Raw genomic sequence first — 14,681 nt, 5'->3', positions numbered from 1 at the left:
ACCTTAAGTGGCTAAAAAGCATAGAGTTCCCTTGTTCTTTTTCTTCTAAACTTTATGTGTTTATAGATGCTGGTGTCCGAAATAGAAATGAAACAGAGCAAAATGGATGAGTGTCAAAAATATGCAGAACAGTATTCAACTACAGTGAAGGTAAGAAGATTCAGTTACTTCCATCAAATTTACTATTTAGATATGTGATTCGACAATATACTTAGAAAACAAGAAGTTTCTGCAAGTCATTTGACTCTGTGAAACAGTGAAAACAGAGAATCTTCCTGGGAGCCCTGTGACACTTATCTCCTAATTCTCTGTGACATGTGAGTCACACGTCAGCCTCTGCTTTATTCATCTTTTCTCCATCACAGACGTGCACAGCTGCACACACACATGTCAGAAGAGATATGTAGCTCTGAAATTGGTTTCTTACCACTTATCTCTCTCTCTCTCCTTTAGCATCGCTAGAGTAGTCCCTGGAAGAACTTGACTTTCTTAGGAGACCATTCACATGTCTAAAGCTGTTGGCCCTTGGTTGGGCCTTAGGCATCCAGATCTGAAGTTCCATTGCTTAGCCTGGTGAAAGGGAGGCTGAATATAACTAGCATATTGTAACTAAATGTTTCCATGAGCTTCTAAAGAGAATTAGGAAACTTTTCTGACCACCCTAGATGTTTCTGATTTTTATTGCCACATTGGAAACATCCCAGGATTAGATAGTTTCCTAAGAATGTAGTTTTGTAGTAATTTTTAAAAGTTACTTAGTGACAATGAATTTTGGAACACTGAGAAAAAAATTAAAATAAAAAAACACATAAAGAATAAACTGGTGGCTGCCAGAGGGGAGGTGGGGAGGGGATGGGTGAAATAGATAAAGGGGATTAAGAGTACACTTACCTTGATGAGCACACTGAAAAATGTATCAAATTATTGAATCATTATGTTGTACACCTATAACTAAAATAACACTGTATATTAATTATATTTCAATTAAAAAACACCAACTGGAAATTCTAGAACTGCCAAAACACAGTATCTGAAATTTTCAAAAAAATGAATTGAAAAGAAAAGTTAGTCAGTGACACCTGGGAGTCACAGCAAGGAGCATGGGGCTCCTTGCTCAGCAGGGAGCCTGCCTCTCTCTCTCTCTCTCTCTCTCTCTCTCTCCCTGGTGCCACCTGCCTGCTTGTGCTTGCTCGCTCGCTCTCTATATGACAAATAAATAAATAAAATCTTTAAGGGAAAAAAAAGTTACTTAGTGAAATCAGGTTCAGTTTCTGTGCATCAAGCCACTGTAGAATGAAGCATTAATGCTTTGCTTTAATTAATTTAATCTCACCTACTCTGTTATACAGGACTATGAGTTACAAACAATGACCTACCGGGCCATGGTAGATTCACAGCAGAAATCTCCAGTGAAACGCCGAAGAATGCAGAGCTCAGCAGATCTCATTATTCAAGAGGTAGTTAAAGTGCAGGGAAGAAGAGAGGGGATATAGAAGAGAGGAACAATACCTAAAATATTATATTTATATATTTGTAAGTGGTAGAGTACACATAATAGGAATTGTACCATTTTAACCATGTTTAAGTGTGCAGTTCAATGGCACTTAGTGACTTTACATTGTTGTGCAAACCTGCTGTCCATTTCCAGAACTTTCTTCCTTGTCTCCAAAAAGAAACCCTTACCTAAAGAGTGCATTTTATTGAGGGTTGTAAAAAAATCCTTGGAAGAGCTTTATTCAAGATTAATTATTAAGGGGGTGGGGGGTGAGCCTGGTGGTGGGTATTAAGGAGGGCATGTATTGCATGGAGCACTGGGTGTGGTGCATAAACAATGAATCTTGGAACACTGGAAAAAAAAGATTAATTATTAACTGCAGAGAATAACAAATGTACTTTGTCAATTAAATTTAGAGGAGATTGTTATTTGATATGGTTTGTACAGCAGTAAGTAATAAGCCCATTTCTACCTATTTGCCATTACTGGGCAATTGTGTATTTTACCATCACAAAGGCTATTTAATGTTACAGTTATTAATCAATGTTCATTAAACTCATTTAGAGCCACTGGAGATTATGTTTTTATTGTTTATTTCATTATTTGCAGTTCATGGACCTAAGGACCCGATACACTGCTCTGGTCACCCTCATGACACAATATGTTAAATTTGCTGGTGATTCATTAAAGAGGCTGGAAGAGGAGGAGGTAACTATGAACCACTAACTTAAAGGAACTACAATATGTTTGGGAAAACAAAAAAAGTTTTCATGACAAATTTACATGGATGATGAGTTATTATTTAATTAGGCAATTACAGTGAAAAACAGTAGAGGCCTAGGATTTTTCTGTGTGTTTTTGATTCACTCCAGCAGGAGAACTTTGTTTATTTTCACTCTAAGATGCAGATATTATTAAAGTTAATGTCTGAAATGGCTCTATTTAAATCATGAAATGTTGGCAGTTTGGCAGGATTTTTTTTCAGTTTTCCTATATTTGAGAAATATACTTCTTTTGAATAGTATAATTACTACTATTAAGATGACTACAGAAATACTACTTAAACACGTTGGTTTTATACATTTTAAAGTAATTTACATTTTCAAGGATTTAAAACATAAAAGCCATTAATTTAGAAGAGGCAGGGTTTTGTATAAAATGATAGTACTTTAAGAATTGTGGAGTTTTTTGTTTTATTGTTTCCCAAAAGGTATGCTGTATGGTAAAAGACCATTTAAGTACCATTATAATTTGGAGGATTTCTGTGCTTTAAGTCTACATTTTAAAAATATGTTTAGAAATAGTTATTTATAAAAACTATATTGTCATAAAAGGCTATTGTATTTAATTTTGAAGAGGTTATACTGTGCCTTATTATCTTGAATTGTTTCTATTCCTAACCTCAGAACAGACAAAAATAGTAGACAGAATGCTAAAATAAGTAGGTTGTGGGGCATTAGCCATTTTAAATTAGACTGTTCTTGAACTTCTGAAGATGATTATACTTAGAGTAACTTCATATAACAAGAGAACTAAAACAGTAGTGGAATCTAAATGGTGTTAACTTTCTTATTTTCTACCTGAGTCACTATTTTAGTCTGTTCAGAATTAACAGTTTCCTGCAATGAAATCACTAACCAAGCTAATTGCAAGTCTTTATAACAAGATTCCTTTGTGCTTAGAGAGGAGAACCACAGAATCTGTGATCAAATAATTGCTATACGTCTTTCACCTGTAAAAGAGCATCTGTAATTTTTAAAAATATTTTTAGTTTTTGAGAGATATGATTCCACTTAAAATGCTATGTAGGTCTTTTAAATTCTATATTTAAAAATATGCATTTTCAATTGTATATTTAGTTAAATATAAGCTAAGTCCTTTCCCTCTCTTATAGTGTATCTCTGGTTGCACATAAATGAGCCACTTCCCTTAGTTTATCTGAGGAGATAATATACTAAAGTTGATGGAACCAAGAGATTTTTCAAAAAGCCTGGTATATATAAAAATTATGCTTTTCATCCTTTGAAATATAAAAGATTTATACTGAATTGAAACTCAAAACAAGACCATGCAGAGACTATAACTTAAAATATATAAGAAAACATTACTGATTGGAAATTCACCACTAAAAGATCATATTAATGGAATGTCTCATATAAAAATACAGAGCTCAGTTTTCAGACTCGAGAGTGGTATTCCTGAAACTGAGTCTGCAAAGACTTGTATTGGAAATCTTGGTCTGAGAGCAGAATTTTTAATAATAAACATAAAATCAAAGAGGGATACAAATTAATTTGAGAAGAGGAAACAGAATTATAGAAATGGTAGTTAGATGGGTAGATTTTCTAATCTGTGATGAGAGAAAAGTACATCAAAAATTAATTGATGAGATCAAAGGACAGGGTGTTTTTCTGGGGGAATAGTTAGAGAAACCTTGAGGAAGTTATTTTTATATGAGTAGATTTGAGATCTAAGAGAAAGAAAATCAGCAATTGGATTAAATTACTTCTAGTAATTTGTGTGGTATTTGCTAAAACATTCAGACTTACCTAGACAATGTGAGATGATTAACAATCACTAAAATGACTGTAATTAAGTACTGAGGGTTCAATAACAAAAATTTTTTCCTGAGAGAGTTTTCATTTTTCTAACCTCACAGCATGAAAGAGAAAAAGTGACAACTTAGTGACAGCTTAGTGACATCTTAGTGACAGCTAAGTTTTAAGGGAGTTTTGATAAACAATTGAGAAAGACCCAATTAGAAATTAACTCAAAAAATACTGAAATATAATATTTAAGCAGGTAAAATGCTTCAGTGTCACCAGGAGTTCACCCTGATAACAAAATAAAATAGAGCACTAATTTTTGCAGGTTGTGATGAAATTTGTTTTTATATGAACTCTTATTATGGGAAACCATATTTAGCTTAGCAAAGGAAACAACTGAAATTCATATTGAAATTATTGGGGATCAAAAAATTAGAAGAAGCAAAGTAAGGTATATAGTTTGTAGTATAAATTAAATTCTTGAAATTCACCAGAGCCTCTCAACAACAACAAAAAAATCTGCTATCTAGAATAATTTCTCTACTCCTGTTTACATGGTTCTAATTATGATGATCTTGAGTTGGTGATATGAAACTAATAATCTTACGGTATTAATAAAGAAATTATATTGGAATTCTGCACTAGCCCTGATCATGTAGTCCTCTCGTCAACGCAGAGTGTAGTCCTCCCAGCTGAGATTGATTCTTCTATCAGTTGAAAAAATTTTTTTCTTGCATTTTATTCTGTACATTGGAGTTGACTCCTTAAGTATATTTTTACAAAGATTTATGTTTAACAAATATCTTTATATTTATGGAGTATCTAAAGGTACTTGTCAAAGTGGATTTGTATAAGGCATATCATTAACAACAACAACAAGATCTGTGAGTATATGAAGCACACCTTTTCTAAAGTGCCCAGGGACTATACCTGCCTTTGCATTAGCAGCTCTGATTATCATAATTGTCATAATATGGCAAGTATAAATAAATAAGGAATTCAACTTTAGAAATTACACATTTTTATATAATTTCCCTCCTTACCCATATGAGGTATTATTTCTTGCCTTGACTCTTTAAAGTGGTACCAAAATTCTATATTTTGTTTCTTTCACTAAATGAAACAGATGTATCATTTTATTTTTATATATATTTTTTAAAATATTTATTTTAGAGAGTGAGAGAGTGAGCATGAGTGGGAAGGGTAGAGGGAGAGAGATCCCTCAAGGTGCCTTCCCACCGAGCACCTAGCTGGAAGCAGGGCTGGATCTCACCACCCTGAGATCACGACCTGAGTTGAAACCAAGAGTCAGGTGCTCAAATGACTGTGCCACTGAGGTGCCCCCCCTCCTTTTCAAAGATTTATTTGTTTATCTTAGAGAGATAAATATTTTAAATCTCTGTTGGGCTAAGTATTGAAAATTGAATTTGTAAGTGTCATTCGGTTCCTGTATGTTTTTAGCTTGTAAGATGGAGTTGTGTGGGAGAGTAGGAAGGGGGCTGCTGTGAGTTCTATTCCCCATTGGTCCCTCACCCATTATGTGAGATTTCAAAACTCACATAATTGACCTCTCTGTACCTCAGTTTCCTCATCCATAAGGGGTTGGGGTCCTGCTGTATCTTTTGTAAGATCCCTCATTTCTTGCTGTCAAATCCTGAGCTAGCTAATTTTTAAAATAAAATTATTCCTGAGACACCAAAAAAAAAAAAAAATCATTTGGCCTAGCCAACATGACACGAAAGGGGTTTTGTTTTGTTTTTGTTTGTCCTCTCTCACTGCTGACTTTCTGAAGCTTTGTCTCTGAAGAAGGTGGTGGTGCCGGTGGCAGTGCTGGTGACGGGAGTGGTGATCGTATTTGTTCTGCTTTTGGTTTCCCTTGTTTTTATAAGCATTTTCATGAGCATCGCTTCAGGTTTTTAAAGACAAATTTGAACAGGACAGGTTTGATGCTTGTAAACATCTCTTGTAGATTAAAAGATGTAAGGAGACTTCTGAACATGGGGCATATTCAGATCTGCTTCAGCGTCAGAAGGCGACAATGATTGAGAATAGCAAACTTACGGGAAAAATAAGTGAGTTGGAGAAAATGGTGGCTGAACTAAAGAAACAAAAGTCTCGAGTAGAGGAGGAACTTCCAAAGGTCAAGCAGGCTGCAGAAAATGAATTGAGAAAGCAGCAGAGAAATGTAGAAGACATTGCTCTGCAGAAAGTCCGGGCTGAGAGCGAAGCCAAGCAGTACCGCAGGGAGCTGGAGACCATCGTGAGGGAGAAGGAGGCTGCAGAGCGGGAGCTGGAGCGGGTGAGAAAGCTCACATTGGAGGCCGAGGCCAAAAGAGCGGCGGTGGAAGAAAACCTTCTGAACTTCCAGAACCAGTTAGAAGAGAACACCTTTACAAGAAGAACCCTGGAAGATCATCTCAAAAGAAAAGATTCCAGTCTCAATGACTTGGAGCAACAAAAAAATAAGTTAATGGAAGAATTGAAGAGAAAGAGAGACAATGAGGAGGAACTCTTGAAGCTGATAAAGCAGATGGAAAAAGACCTCACGTTTCAAAAACAGATAGCAGAGGAGCAGTTAAAAGAAAAGCAGAAGATCGAATCAGAAGCAAGAAGAAAAATAAGTGAAATTCAGTATTCATGTAAAGAAAGTGCGTTGCCACAGGCCACGTCATACAGAGGAGTCGCAGGTCTTCAGAGAGAGCAGGACAGACAGAAAACAGAGGAACTCAAGCAGCAGGTTGATGAGCTAACAGTCGCCAATAGAAAGGCTGAAAAAGACATGAGAGAACTGAAGTATGAACTTAATGCCCTTCAGCTTGAAAAAACTTCATCTGAGGAAAAGGCCCGTTTGTTGAAAGAAAAATTGGATGAAACTAATAACACGCTGAAGTGCCTTAAGTTAGAGTTGGAAAGGAAGGATCAGGTAGAGGAAGGGTATTCCCAGCAACTCAGAGAACTGGGTAGGCAGTTGAACCAAACCACAGACAAAGCTGAGGAAGTCATGCAAGAAGCTAATGACCTTCGGAAAATAAAGCACAATTATGAAGTGGAATTAGAATCTCTTCAACAGGAGAAAGGGAAACTGCAAAGAGAAGTAGACAGGATCACTAAAACCCATGCTATAGCTGAGAGGAATATTCAGCATTTAAATTCACAAGTTAATTCTTTCCAGGCTGAGAAGGAATCCTCTAATGAAAGAATACGATTCTGCCAGAGAAAGTCAGATCATCTCAAAGAACAATTTGAGAAAAGCCATGCACAGCTGCTTCAAAATATTAAAGCTGAAAAAGAAAATAATGAAAAAATCCAGAAGCTTAATGAAGAATTAAAGAAAAGTAATGAGTGTGCAGAAATGCTAAAACAAAAAGTAGATGAGCTTACTAGGCAGAATAATGAAACCAAGTTAATGATGCAGAGAATTCAAACTGAATCAGCAAACGTAGTTTTAGAGAAACAAGCTATCCAGCAAAGGTGCGAAGCCCTGAAAATTCAAGCGGATGGTTTTAAAGATCAGCTACGCAACACCAACGAACACTTGCATAAACAGACAAAGACAGAACAGGATTTCCATAGAAAAATTAAATGCCTAGAGGAAGACCTGGCCAAAAGCCAAAATTTAGTTAGTGAGTTTAAGCAAAAGTGTGACCAGCAGAACATCATCATCCAGAACACTGAGAAGGAAGTCCGGAGTCTGAGTGCAGAGCTGAGCGCCTCCAAAGAGGAAAAGCGACTAGGGGAGCAGAAGGTACAGCTACAGCAAGCTCAGGTGCAGGAGTTAAATAACAGGCTGAAAAAAGTGCAAGACGAACTGCACTTAAAGACGATAGAGGAGCAGATGACCCACAGAAAGATGGTTCTGTTTCAGGAGGAATCAGACAAGTTCAAGCGCTCAGCAGAGGAGTTTCGGAAAAAGATGGAAAAGTTAATGGACTCCAAAGTTATCACTGAAAACGATATTTCAGGCATTAAGCTTGATTTCGTGTCTCTTCAGCGAGAGAACTGCAGAGCTCAGGAGAACGCTAAGCTCTGTGAGACAAATATCAGAGACCTTGAAAGACAACTTCAGCAGTATCGCAAGCAAATGCAACAAGGGCAGAATGTGGAAGCAAATCATTATCAGAAATGTCGGAAACTTGAAGACGAGCTGGTAGCCCAGAAACGTGAAGTCGAACGTCTGAAGCAAAAGATGGATCAACAGATAAAGGAGCACGAACATCAATTAGTTTTGCTCCAGTGTGAAATCCAAAAAAGGAACCCAGCCAAAGACTGTCCCTTCAAACCAGATTTTGAGATGACAGTAAATGAGTGCCAGCACTCTACGGACGTGCCCTCTAGGACTACAGGGCAGCTTCACCCTGCGACCCGGTCTCCTCTGCTGAGACGGAATCAAGACCCACAGCCTTCGGAAGAAAAATGGCAGCATTGGGGTGTTGAGCAAATACCAAAGGAAGTCCAGTTCTGGCCGTCAGGGGGTCCACTTGAGAAAGAGAAAAGCCAGCAGTGTTACTCTGAGTATTTTTCTCAGACAAGCACCGAATTACAGATAACTTTTGATGAGACAAACCCTATTACAAAACTCTCTGAAATTGAGAAAATAAGAGATCAAGCTCTGTACAGTTCCAGACCACCGGTTAGGTATCAAGATGGCAAGTGTGAAATGGACCTGGCGAAACTTTTGGCCCCTTTGGAGGTATACTCTGGTTTCTGAGACCTTATCAGTTACTTCATGCCAAGTTTCCTCTCTTATTTCCTTTCTCAGCTAGACTAAAACTTTTTAAACAATGTTTAAGAGATTGGCTCTTTGTAGTTCTGACAAAATTATGCTGTAGTTTTCTAGGGATTGGCTTGAATCTTTACTACAAATTCTCATTCTTTAGTTTTTAAATGGCTGAGATTAAATACATAGATGTAATAGTGTTACAGTTATATTTACGGTATTATGTTCTGAAGAATTTTTTTTTTTTTTTTAAAGCTAGAGAAGCTAAGCAGTTCACTTTAATTTCTGAAGTTTCTTTGGACAAACTTCATCTCAAGTCTTTTTAAAATGTACCTTTTTAAAAAAAATTTTATTTTTAAGTAATCCCTGTACCCAATGTGGGGCTTGAACTTAAAACCCTGAGATTAATTTACCCATGTCCTACCCACTGAGCCACCCAAGCGCCCCTAAACGTACCATTTTAGTACCTTGATTGTCATCTAAAGTAGACTTCAGACTCAAAATACCATTACTTGTCCCTGACCCCTCTTTGGTTTGAAAATTTTCCTCTCTCTACTTAACTTTCATTATCGTAGGAATTACGTTTGGATTAAGGATGGGTAAAGTGATGTAATGTTCTTTAGATGATTTTAATGTCTCATAAATTCCTGTTACAGATAGCTCAGAACAAGCAGTATGATATGCACACAGAAGTCACCACATTAAAACAAGAGAAGAGCCCAGGCCCCAGTGCCGAGGAATGGATGCTTGGAGGGTGCAGAGCACCTGGTGGACTCCAGAGAGATTTGCTTAAGAAAGGCTCAGAACCAGAGACCTTCCAGAATGTGGATGGCGATCACACGTGTTCAGTTAGGGATGATGAATTTAAATTCCAGGGGCTCCGGCACACTGTGACTGGTAGGCAGTTGGTTGAAGCCAAGCTTCTGGATGCAAAAACAGTTGAGCAGCTGCGACTTGGTCTCAAGACTGTTGACGAAGTTCAGAAAACACTTAGCAAGTTTTTGACCAAAGCCACCTCCATCGCGGGGCTTTACCTAGAATCCACAAAAGAAAAGATTTCCTTTGCCTCAGCAGCCAAGAAAATCATAATAGACAAAATGATGGCTTTAGCTTTTTTAGAAGCTCAGGCTGCAACAGGTTTTATAATTGACCCCAATACAGGTCAGACATACTCTGTTGAAGATGCAATCCTGAATGGAGTTATTGACCCCGAATTCAAAATTAGGCTCCTTGAGGCAGAGAAGGCAGCCCTGGGATATTCATATTCTTCTAAGACGTTGTCAGTGTTCCAAGCTATGGAAAATAGAATGCTTGACAGGCAAAGAGGTAAACACATGTTGGAGGCTCAGATTGCCAGTGGGGGAGTCATTGACCCTGTGAGGGGCATCCGCATTCCTCCAGAAGTTGCTGTGCAGCAAGGCTTGTTAAATAATGCCATCCTACAATTTTTACACGAGCCATCCAGCAACTCAAGAGTCTTTCCTAATCCCAACAACAAGCAAGCTCTCTATTACTCCGAATTACTGCGAATGTGTGTATTTGATGTAGATTGCCAGTGCTTTCTGTTTCCCTTTGGGGAGAGGAACATTTCCAATCTCAATGTAGGCAAAACCCATAGGATTTCTGTAGTAGATACTAAAACGGGAGCAGAACTGACTGCATATGAGGCTTTCCAGAGAAACCTAATTGAAAAAAGTACCTACCTAGAGCTTTCAGGGCAACAGTATCAGTGGAAGGAAGCCACGTTTTTTGAATCCTACGGGCATCCTTCTCATATGCTGACTGATACTAAAACGGGGTTACAGGTCAATATTAATGAAGCTGTAGAGCAGGGAGCTGTGGACAAAGCCTGGGTCAGAAAGTATCAGGAAGGGCTCATCACACTGACAGAACTCGCTGATTCCTTGCTGAGCCGGCTGGTTCCCAAGAAGGATCTGCACAGTCCTGTTGCCGGCTACTGGCTGACCACCAGTGGGGAAAGGATCTCTGTCCTAAAGGCCTCCCGCAGGAATTTGGTTGACCGGATTACTGCCCTCAGATGCCTTGAAGCCCAAGTCAGCACGGGGGGGATAATTGATCCTCTCACTGGCAAAAAATACCGGGTGGCAGAGGCTTTGCATAGAGGCCTCGTGGACGAGGGGTTTGCCCAGCAGCTGCGACAGTGTGAGGTAGTAATCACAGGGATTGGCCATCCTGTCACCAACAAAGTGATGTCAGTGGTGGAGGCTGTCAATGCAAATATCATAAGTAAGGAAATGGGAATCAGATGTTTGGAATTTCAGTACTTGACAGGGGGGTTGATGGAGCCACAGGTTCATTCCCGGTTGTCAATTGAAGAGGCTCTCCAAGTGGGCATCATAGATGTTTTCATTGCTACGAAACTCAAAGATCAGAAGTCCTATGTCAGAAATATAATATGCCCTCAAACGAAAAGAAAGTTGACATACAAAGAAGCTTTAGAGAAAGCTGATTTTGATTTCCACACAGGTCTTAAACTCTTAGAGGTGTCCGAACCTTTGATGACTGGGATTTCTAGCCTTTACTATTCTTCATAAAAGGACGTGTTTAAATAACTTTGCACAGGGCCGATGCTCTCCCCTTCATGTGGTCTGTCCAGAGCATGACCGTATCAGTTAAATACACAGTCTAGCGATTATGTCATCTACTCAGAGCACTGTTAATCTCTTGAGGCCTGGAAATAGGTGACTGTTTAGGAGAGAGAATAATTTTTAAATTGAAAGTAACAGATTATTTACTGTTCTTCAAAATGGTTTCCTTTAGCTTTTAGGTTAGTGGTTTTGTTTTGGTTTTGTCTTGATTTTGCCGACACTAAAATAAAGATATTTTACCTAGAATATGGAGTAAGCTTGATGAACGCCAGCAAGTTTATAGCATCTTTTCTTCAGAATTCTTCATTGCGGAATAGATCCAGCCAGACGTTAGGGCTCACATTTTTAAAATGATCCGTTACATTTGCTGAAAGAGTACTTCAGATGGCACCATGGAATCAAAGAGAAGGATGTAAATTTTTCCCCTTCGCCCACCTCATCTATGAAGCTACAGTGTTTTTCTCCTTGGAAAGGGAAGAGGTTTTCAGTTTTTCTTGCATTATAACCTTTACATAATAAATGTTTACCACAGTCTCCCATTTCCACATAGAGTCTATAATTAAAAGTAGCATTATTGTGTTAGAAGAAGGGGAGAGATATTTCTTCATTCTGTATATTTTTCATATGTGTGTACACATTCATGGTTCATTCCGATTTCCATTTTGATACTTTTCTGTCTAGACCACTGTGATTGTAATGCTAATGCAAAGGCAGAATTCAAAGATCTTCTAGTGCTTCATGAATAAAATTGAGTTTTTTTAATTTGTCTATATTGATAGACCAGCTGGGAGGTTAGACTGATCATTCTAGAGTGTCACAGCTTTCTTTGCTACCATAAACATTGTGGAAGTACATCTGCCATGTGATGTGATAAACATGGTTCAGTGAATGAATAAAATGCTCAGTATACTGTGTGTGATTAAAACATATTTTTACATTCTTATTTTCTCTGGAAAGGTCCATTTAACAGCTCAAACATTTACTGGAATATGTCTTTCTTTCTTTCTTTCTTTTTTTTTTTTTAAACCACTCACACTTGTCAGAGGTCCCTGGAAGAAGAAAAGAAAGAACATGTTGAAAAAGCCAAAGAATTACAGAAATGGGTATCAAATATCAGCAAGACATTGAAAGATGGTGAGAAGGGTGGAAAATCTACCTTCTCTAAACAAAAGGTATTCGCTGAGGTTCTGGTTAAATAATAATAATAGTGGATAGAATTTACTGAATTGACAGAACCTAAAAAAATTGTAGGCAGTTATAATGAGGGTCAGAGAGGTTAAGTAACCTGTCCAAGGAATCACAGTTTGTAGCAGAAGGAAGTATCTCTGCTTACAGAGCCTGAACTCTATTAGTCTTACTGTTGCTGCTCCTAGTGGTTAGATCTGCTTCTTGATTATAGTGAAGAGAGTTGCTAAGGAGCTGAGTCATTCTGTTTTGTGCCCAGAGTAAACCCGTGCACTCGTTATAGTAAAACTATGTGGTCTCATTCTTAAAAAGGTAAACGAAAATGTTCAAGAACAAAAGAACTACAAAATGGGGGTATTAACATTTTTGAGGATTTCATGTACTTTCCTGGGTCTTTGTCTTTTACAAAAAGTCAATCACTGGAAATTCTAGATTCTTTCCCTTACCTAAGTGAATTCTTTCGCGCTGTGGGCTCTCTTCTGTTCCCCAGCTGCCTGGCTGCCATTGAGTAGCCAGCTCATGAGGTGTTAGTGCCCCGTGATGTCTGTTGGACAGTACTGTGAGAAGCTCTTTGGGTGTTGTTGAGCTAAGGTCCAGTGTTGATGCTCAGTAACAACACTAGAATTGAGGCTGTACTAAAAAACAATAAGTTTCCACTAAATTAAGCAATATTTTTCCTCAAATACTTTTCCTACACTTGCCCCTCTGCCTCTGCCCTGACTTTTGGAAATAATGGGGTCATCATTAGCTTCCTTTTCTCGCTCTGCATCAGTGTTCACTGGTCATCAGTTGAAACAGACATTGTTGACATAATTAAATAGGGGGAAACTTCAATGTCTTATCTAATTTGGGCTATGATGTCAGGCAGATGTAACTGAACGGGGCTCCCCATTGGAGAAATTTGTAGACCTGAGTGTATACTTGAATTAGTATTCATTTGAAATAGAGCCATATTAGTCCTATGTACTGTATTTCCTATTAGTGTGGAAGAAATCAGAAGTTGGAAAGCAATTACATTTGGTGTTTTAAACTCCAAACCTTCAAAGTAACTTTGTGCCAATATTTAGTTTAAAATACCCTATCCATCTTACCCCCACCCCATCAGATAAGGCAAGAACTAAAGTAGGAATACAAACTTTAGGCAGGATTTCTTGGGAGAACAAGTTTCTTTTGAGAGATGTAGATTACAAAGCTTGGTATTTTCTTATTCTGCAGTTTTATAAATTCCCTAAAACTTTACTACATCCACTTTAGATCTAGGAGACCTAAAAGTAGGCAGACACTTTCAAAATGCAGATCATCACCTAAATTATAAATCTCTAATAATCTCTGTTTGATGGTCTTTCTATTAAGTGAAATTTAAGGTACTTTGATAGAATAATGTGTGTTAAAAATCACTATGGCCTCATGATCACCTATAATCGCGAAAAATAGACTTTAAGTTGACTCTGTTCTGAATGAAGTCCATTGGAGGAAAATACACCTTTTCATTTGTCTATCACTTCCTCTCATTTCTGCTCCTCTAAAAGGGTGGCAGTCAGTTTCTGAAATAGAGTATTCAGAAATGATACCGTTGAGACATTAGGAGAAAATGTTACAACTTCTTGCTTTTCCTCAGATCAATTTCATTCCCATGTCACTAATGAATTTTGCAAATTTTAGAAATGATTTAACCTTGGTCTGCAGATCTACAGACTCATGCTTTCACCATAACTTTTTCAAAAGGAGCAGGGCATGCAGGAGCTTGGAGGAGGCCAGATACTTTTATGGAGCAGTGGCCTATGTTCATGGGTTTTTGAGTGCTGCACCATACAAGGATGACACTGGGCCAGTGAAGAACCTCTGGACATGTGGGATAGTTAGGGCAGCCTTAATTCACAGTTGGGCTGTGACAAATGCAAGAACCACGTACTGCTGTATTACCACTTCCTAATGGAAATGGGGGAATTATGGCTAGAAAGAGAGAGAGAGAGAGAGAGAGAGACTTCTCTTAATCTTTATTCTAGATAAAGTACTATTCTTATCCAGGCTTGCACACTGATATTAACTTGGGCCACCCAGAAAGTAGACCCATCACTTGGATCTTAACTAAAACCTGATTAGTTTTTAATAATTACTATGTTCTAGTC

The 14,681-nt window shown here is 38.0% G+C and overlaps 1 protein-coding gene across 32 annotated transcripts in view; it reads left to right on the top strand.

Annotated features, from left to right (window-relative positions):
- The window catches only part of DST (dystonin), a 471,262-nt gene that overhangs the window by 318,280 nt on the left and 138,301 nt on the right, over positions 1-14,681 (top strand). For 31 of the 32 annotated variants that reach the window (XM_013045864.2, XM_045071198.1, XM_045071195.1 and 28 more), the window contains 4 exons: positions 67-150; positions 1,350-1,457; positions 2,105-2,203; positions 12,411-12,539. In XM_013045864.2, coding sequence (XP_012901318.1) covers positions 67-150; positions 1,350-1,457; positions 2,105-2,203; positions 12,411-12,539 — 420 coding nt within the window. Of the gene's footprint in view, positions 1-66; positions 151-1,349; positions 1,458-2,104; positions 2,204-6,010; positions 8,732-9,414; positions 12,293-12,410; positions 12,540-14,681 lie in introns of those variants that run through there. The other variant, XM_004772400.3, reaches the window with a different exon arrangement.

Source organism: Mustela putorius, unplaced genomic scaffold, assembly GCF_011764305.1.
Source record: "Mustela putorius furo isolate JIRA1106 unplaced genomic scaffold, ASM1176430v1.1 tig00003983_pilon_pilon_pilon, whole genome shotgun sequence".
NCBI lineage: Eukaryota > Metazoa > Chordata > Mammalia > Carnivora > Mustelidae > Mustela > Mustela putorius.
Note: the sequence above shows the minus strand (reverse complement) of the source record. Positions and strands in the feature narration are given on the sequence as shown.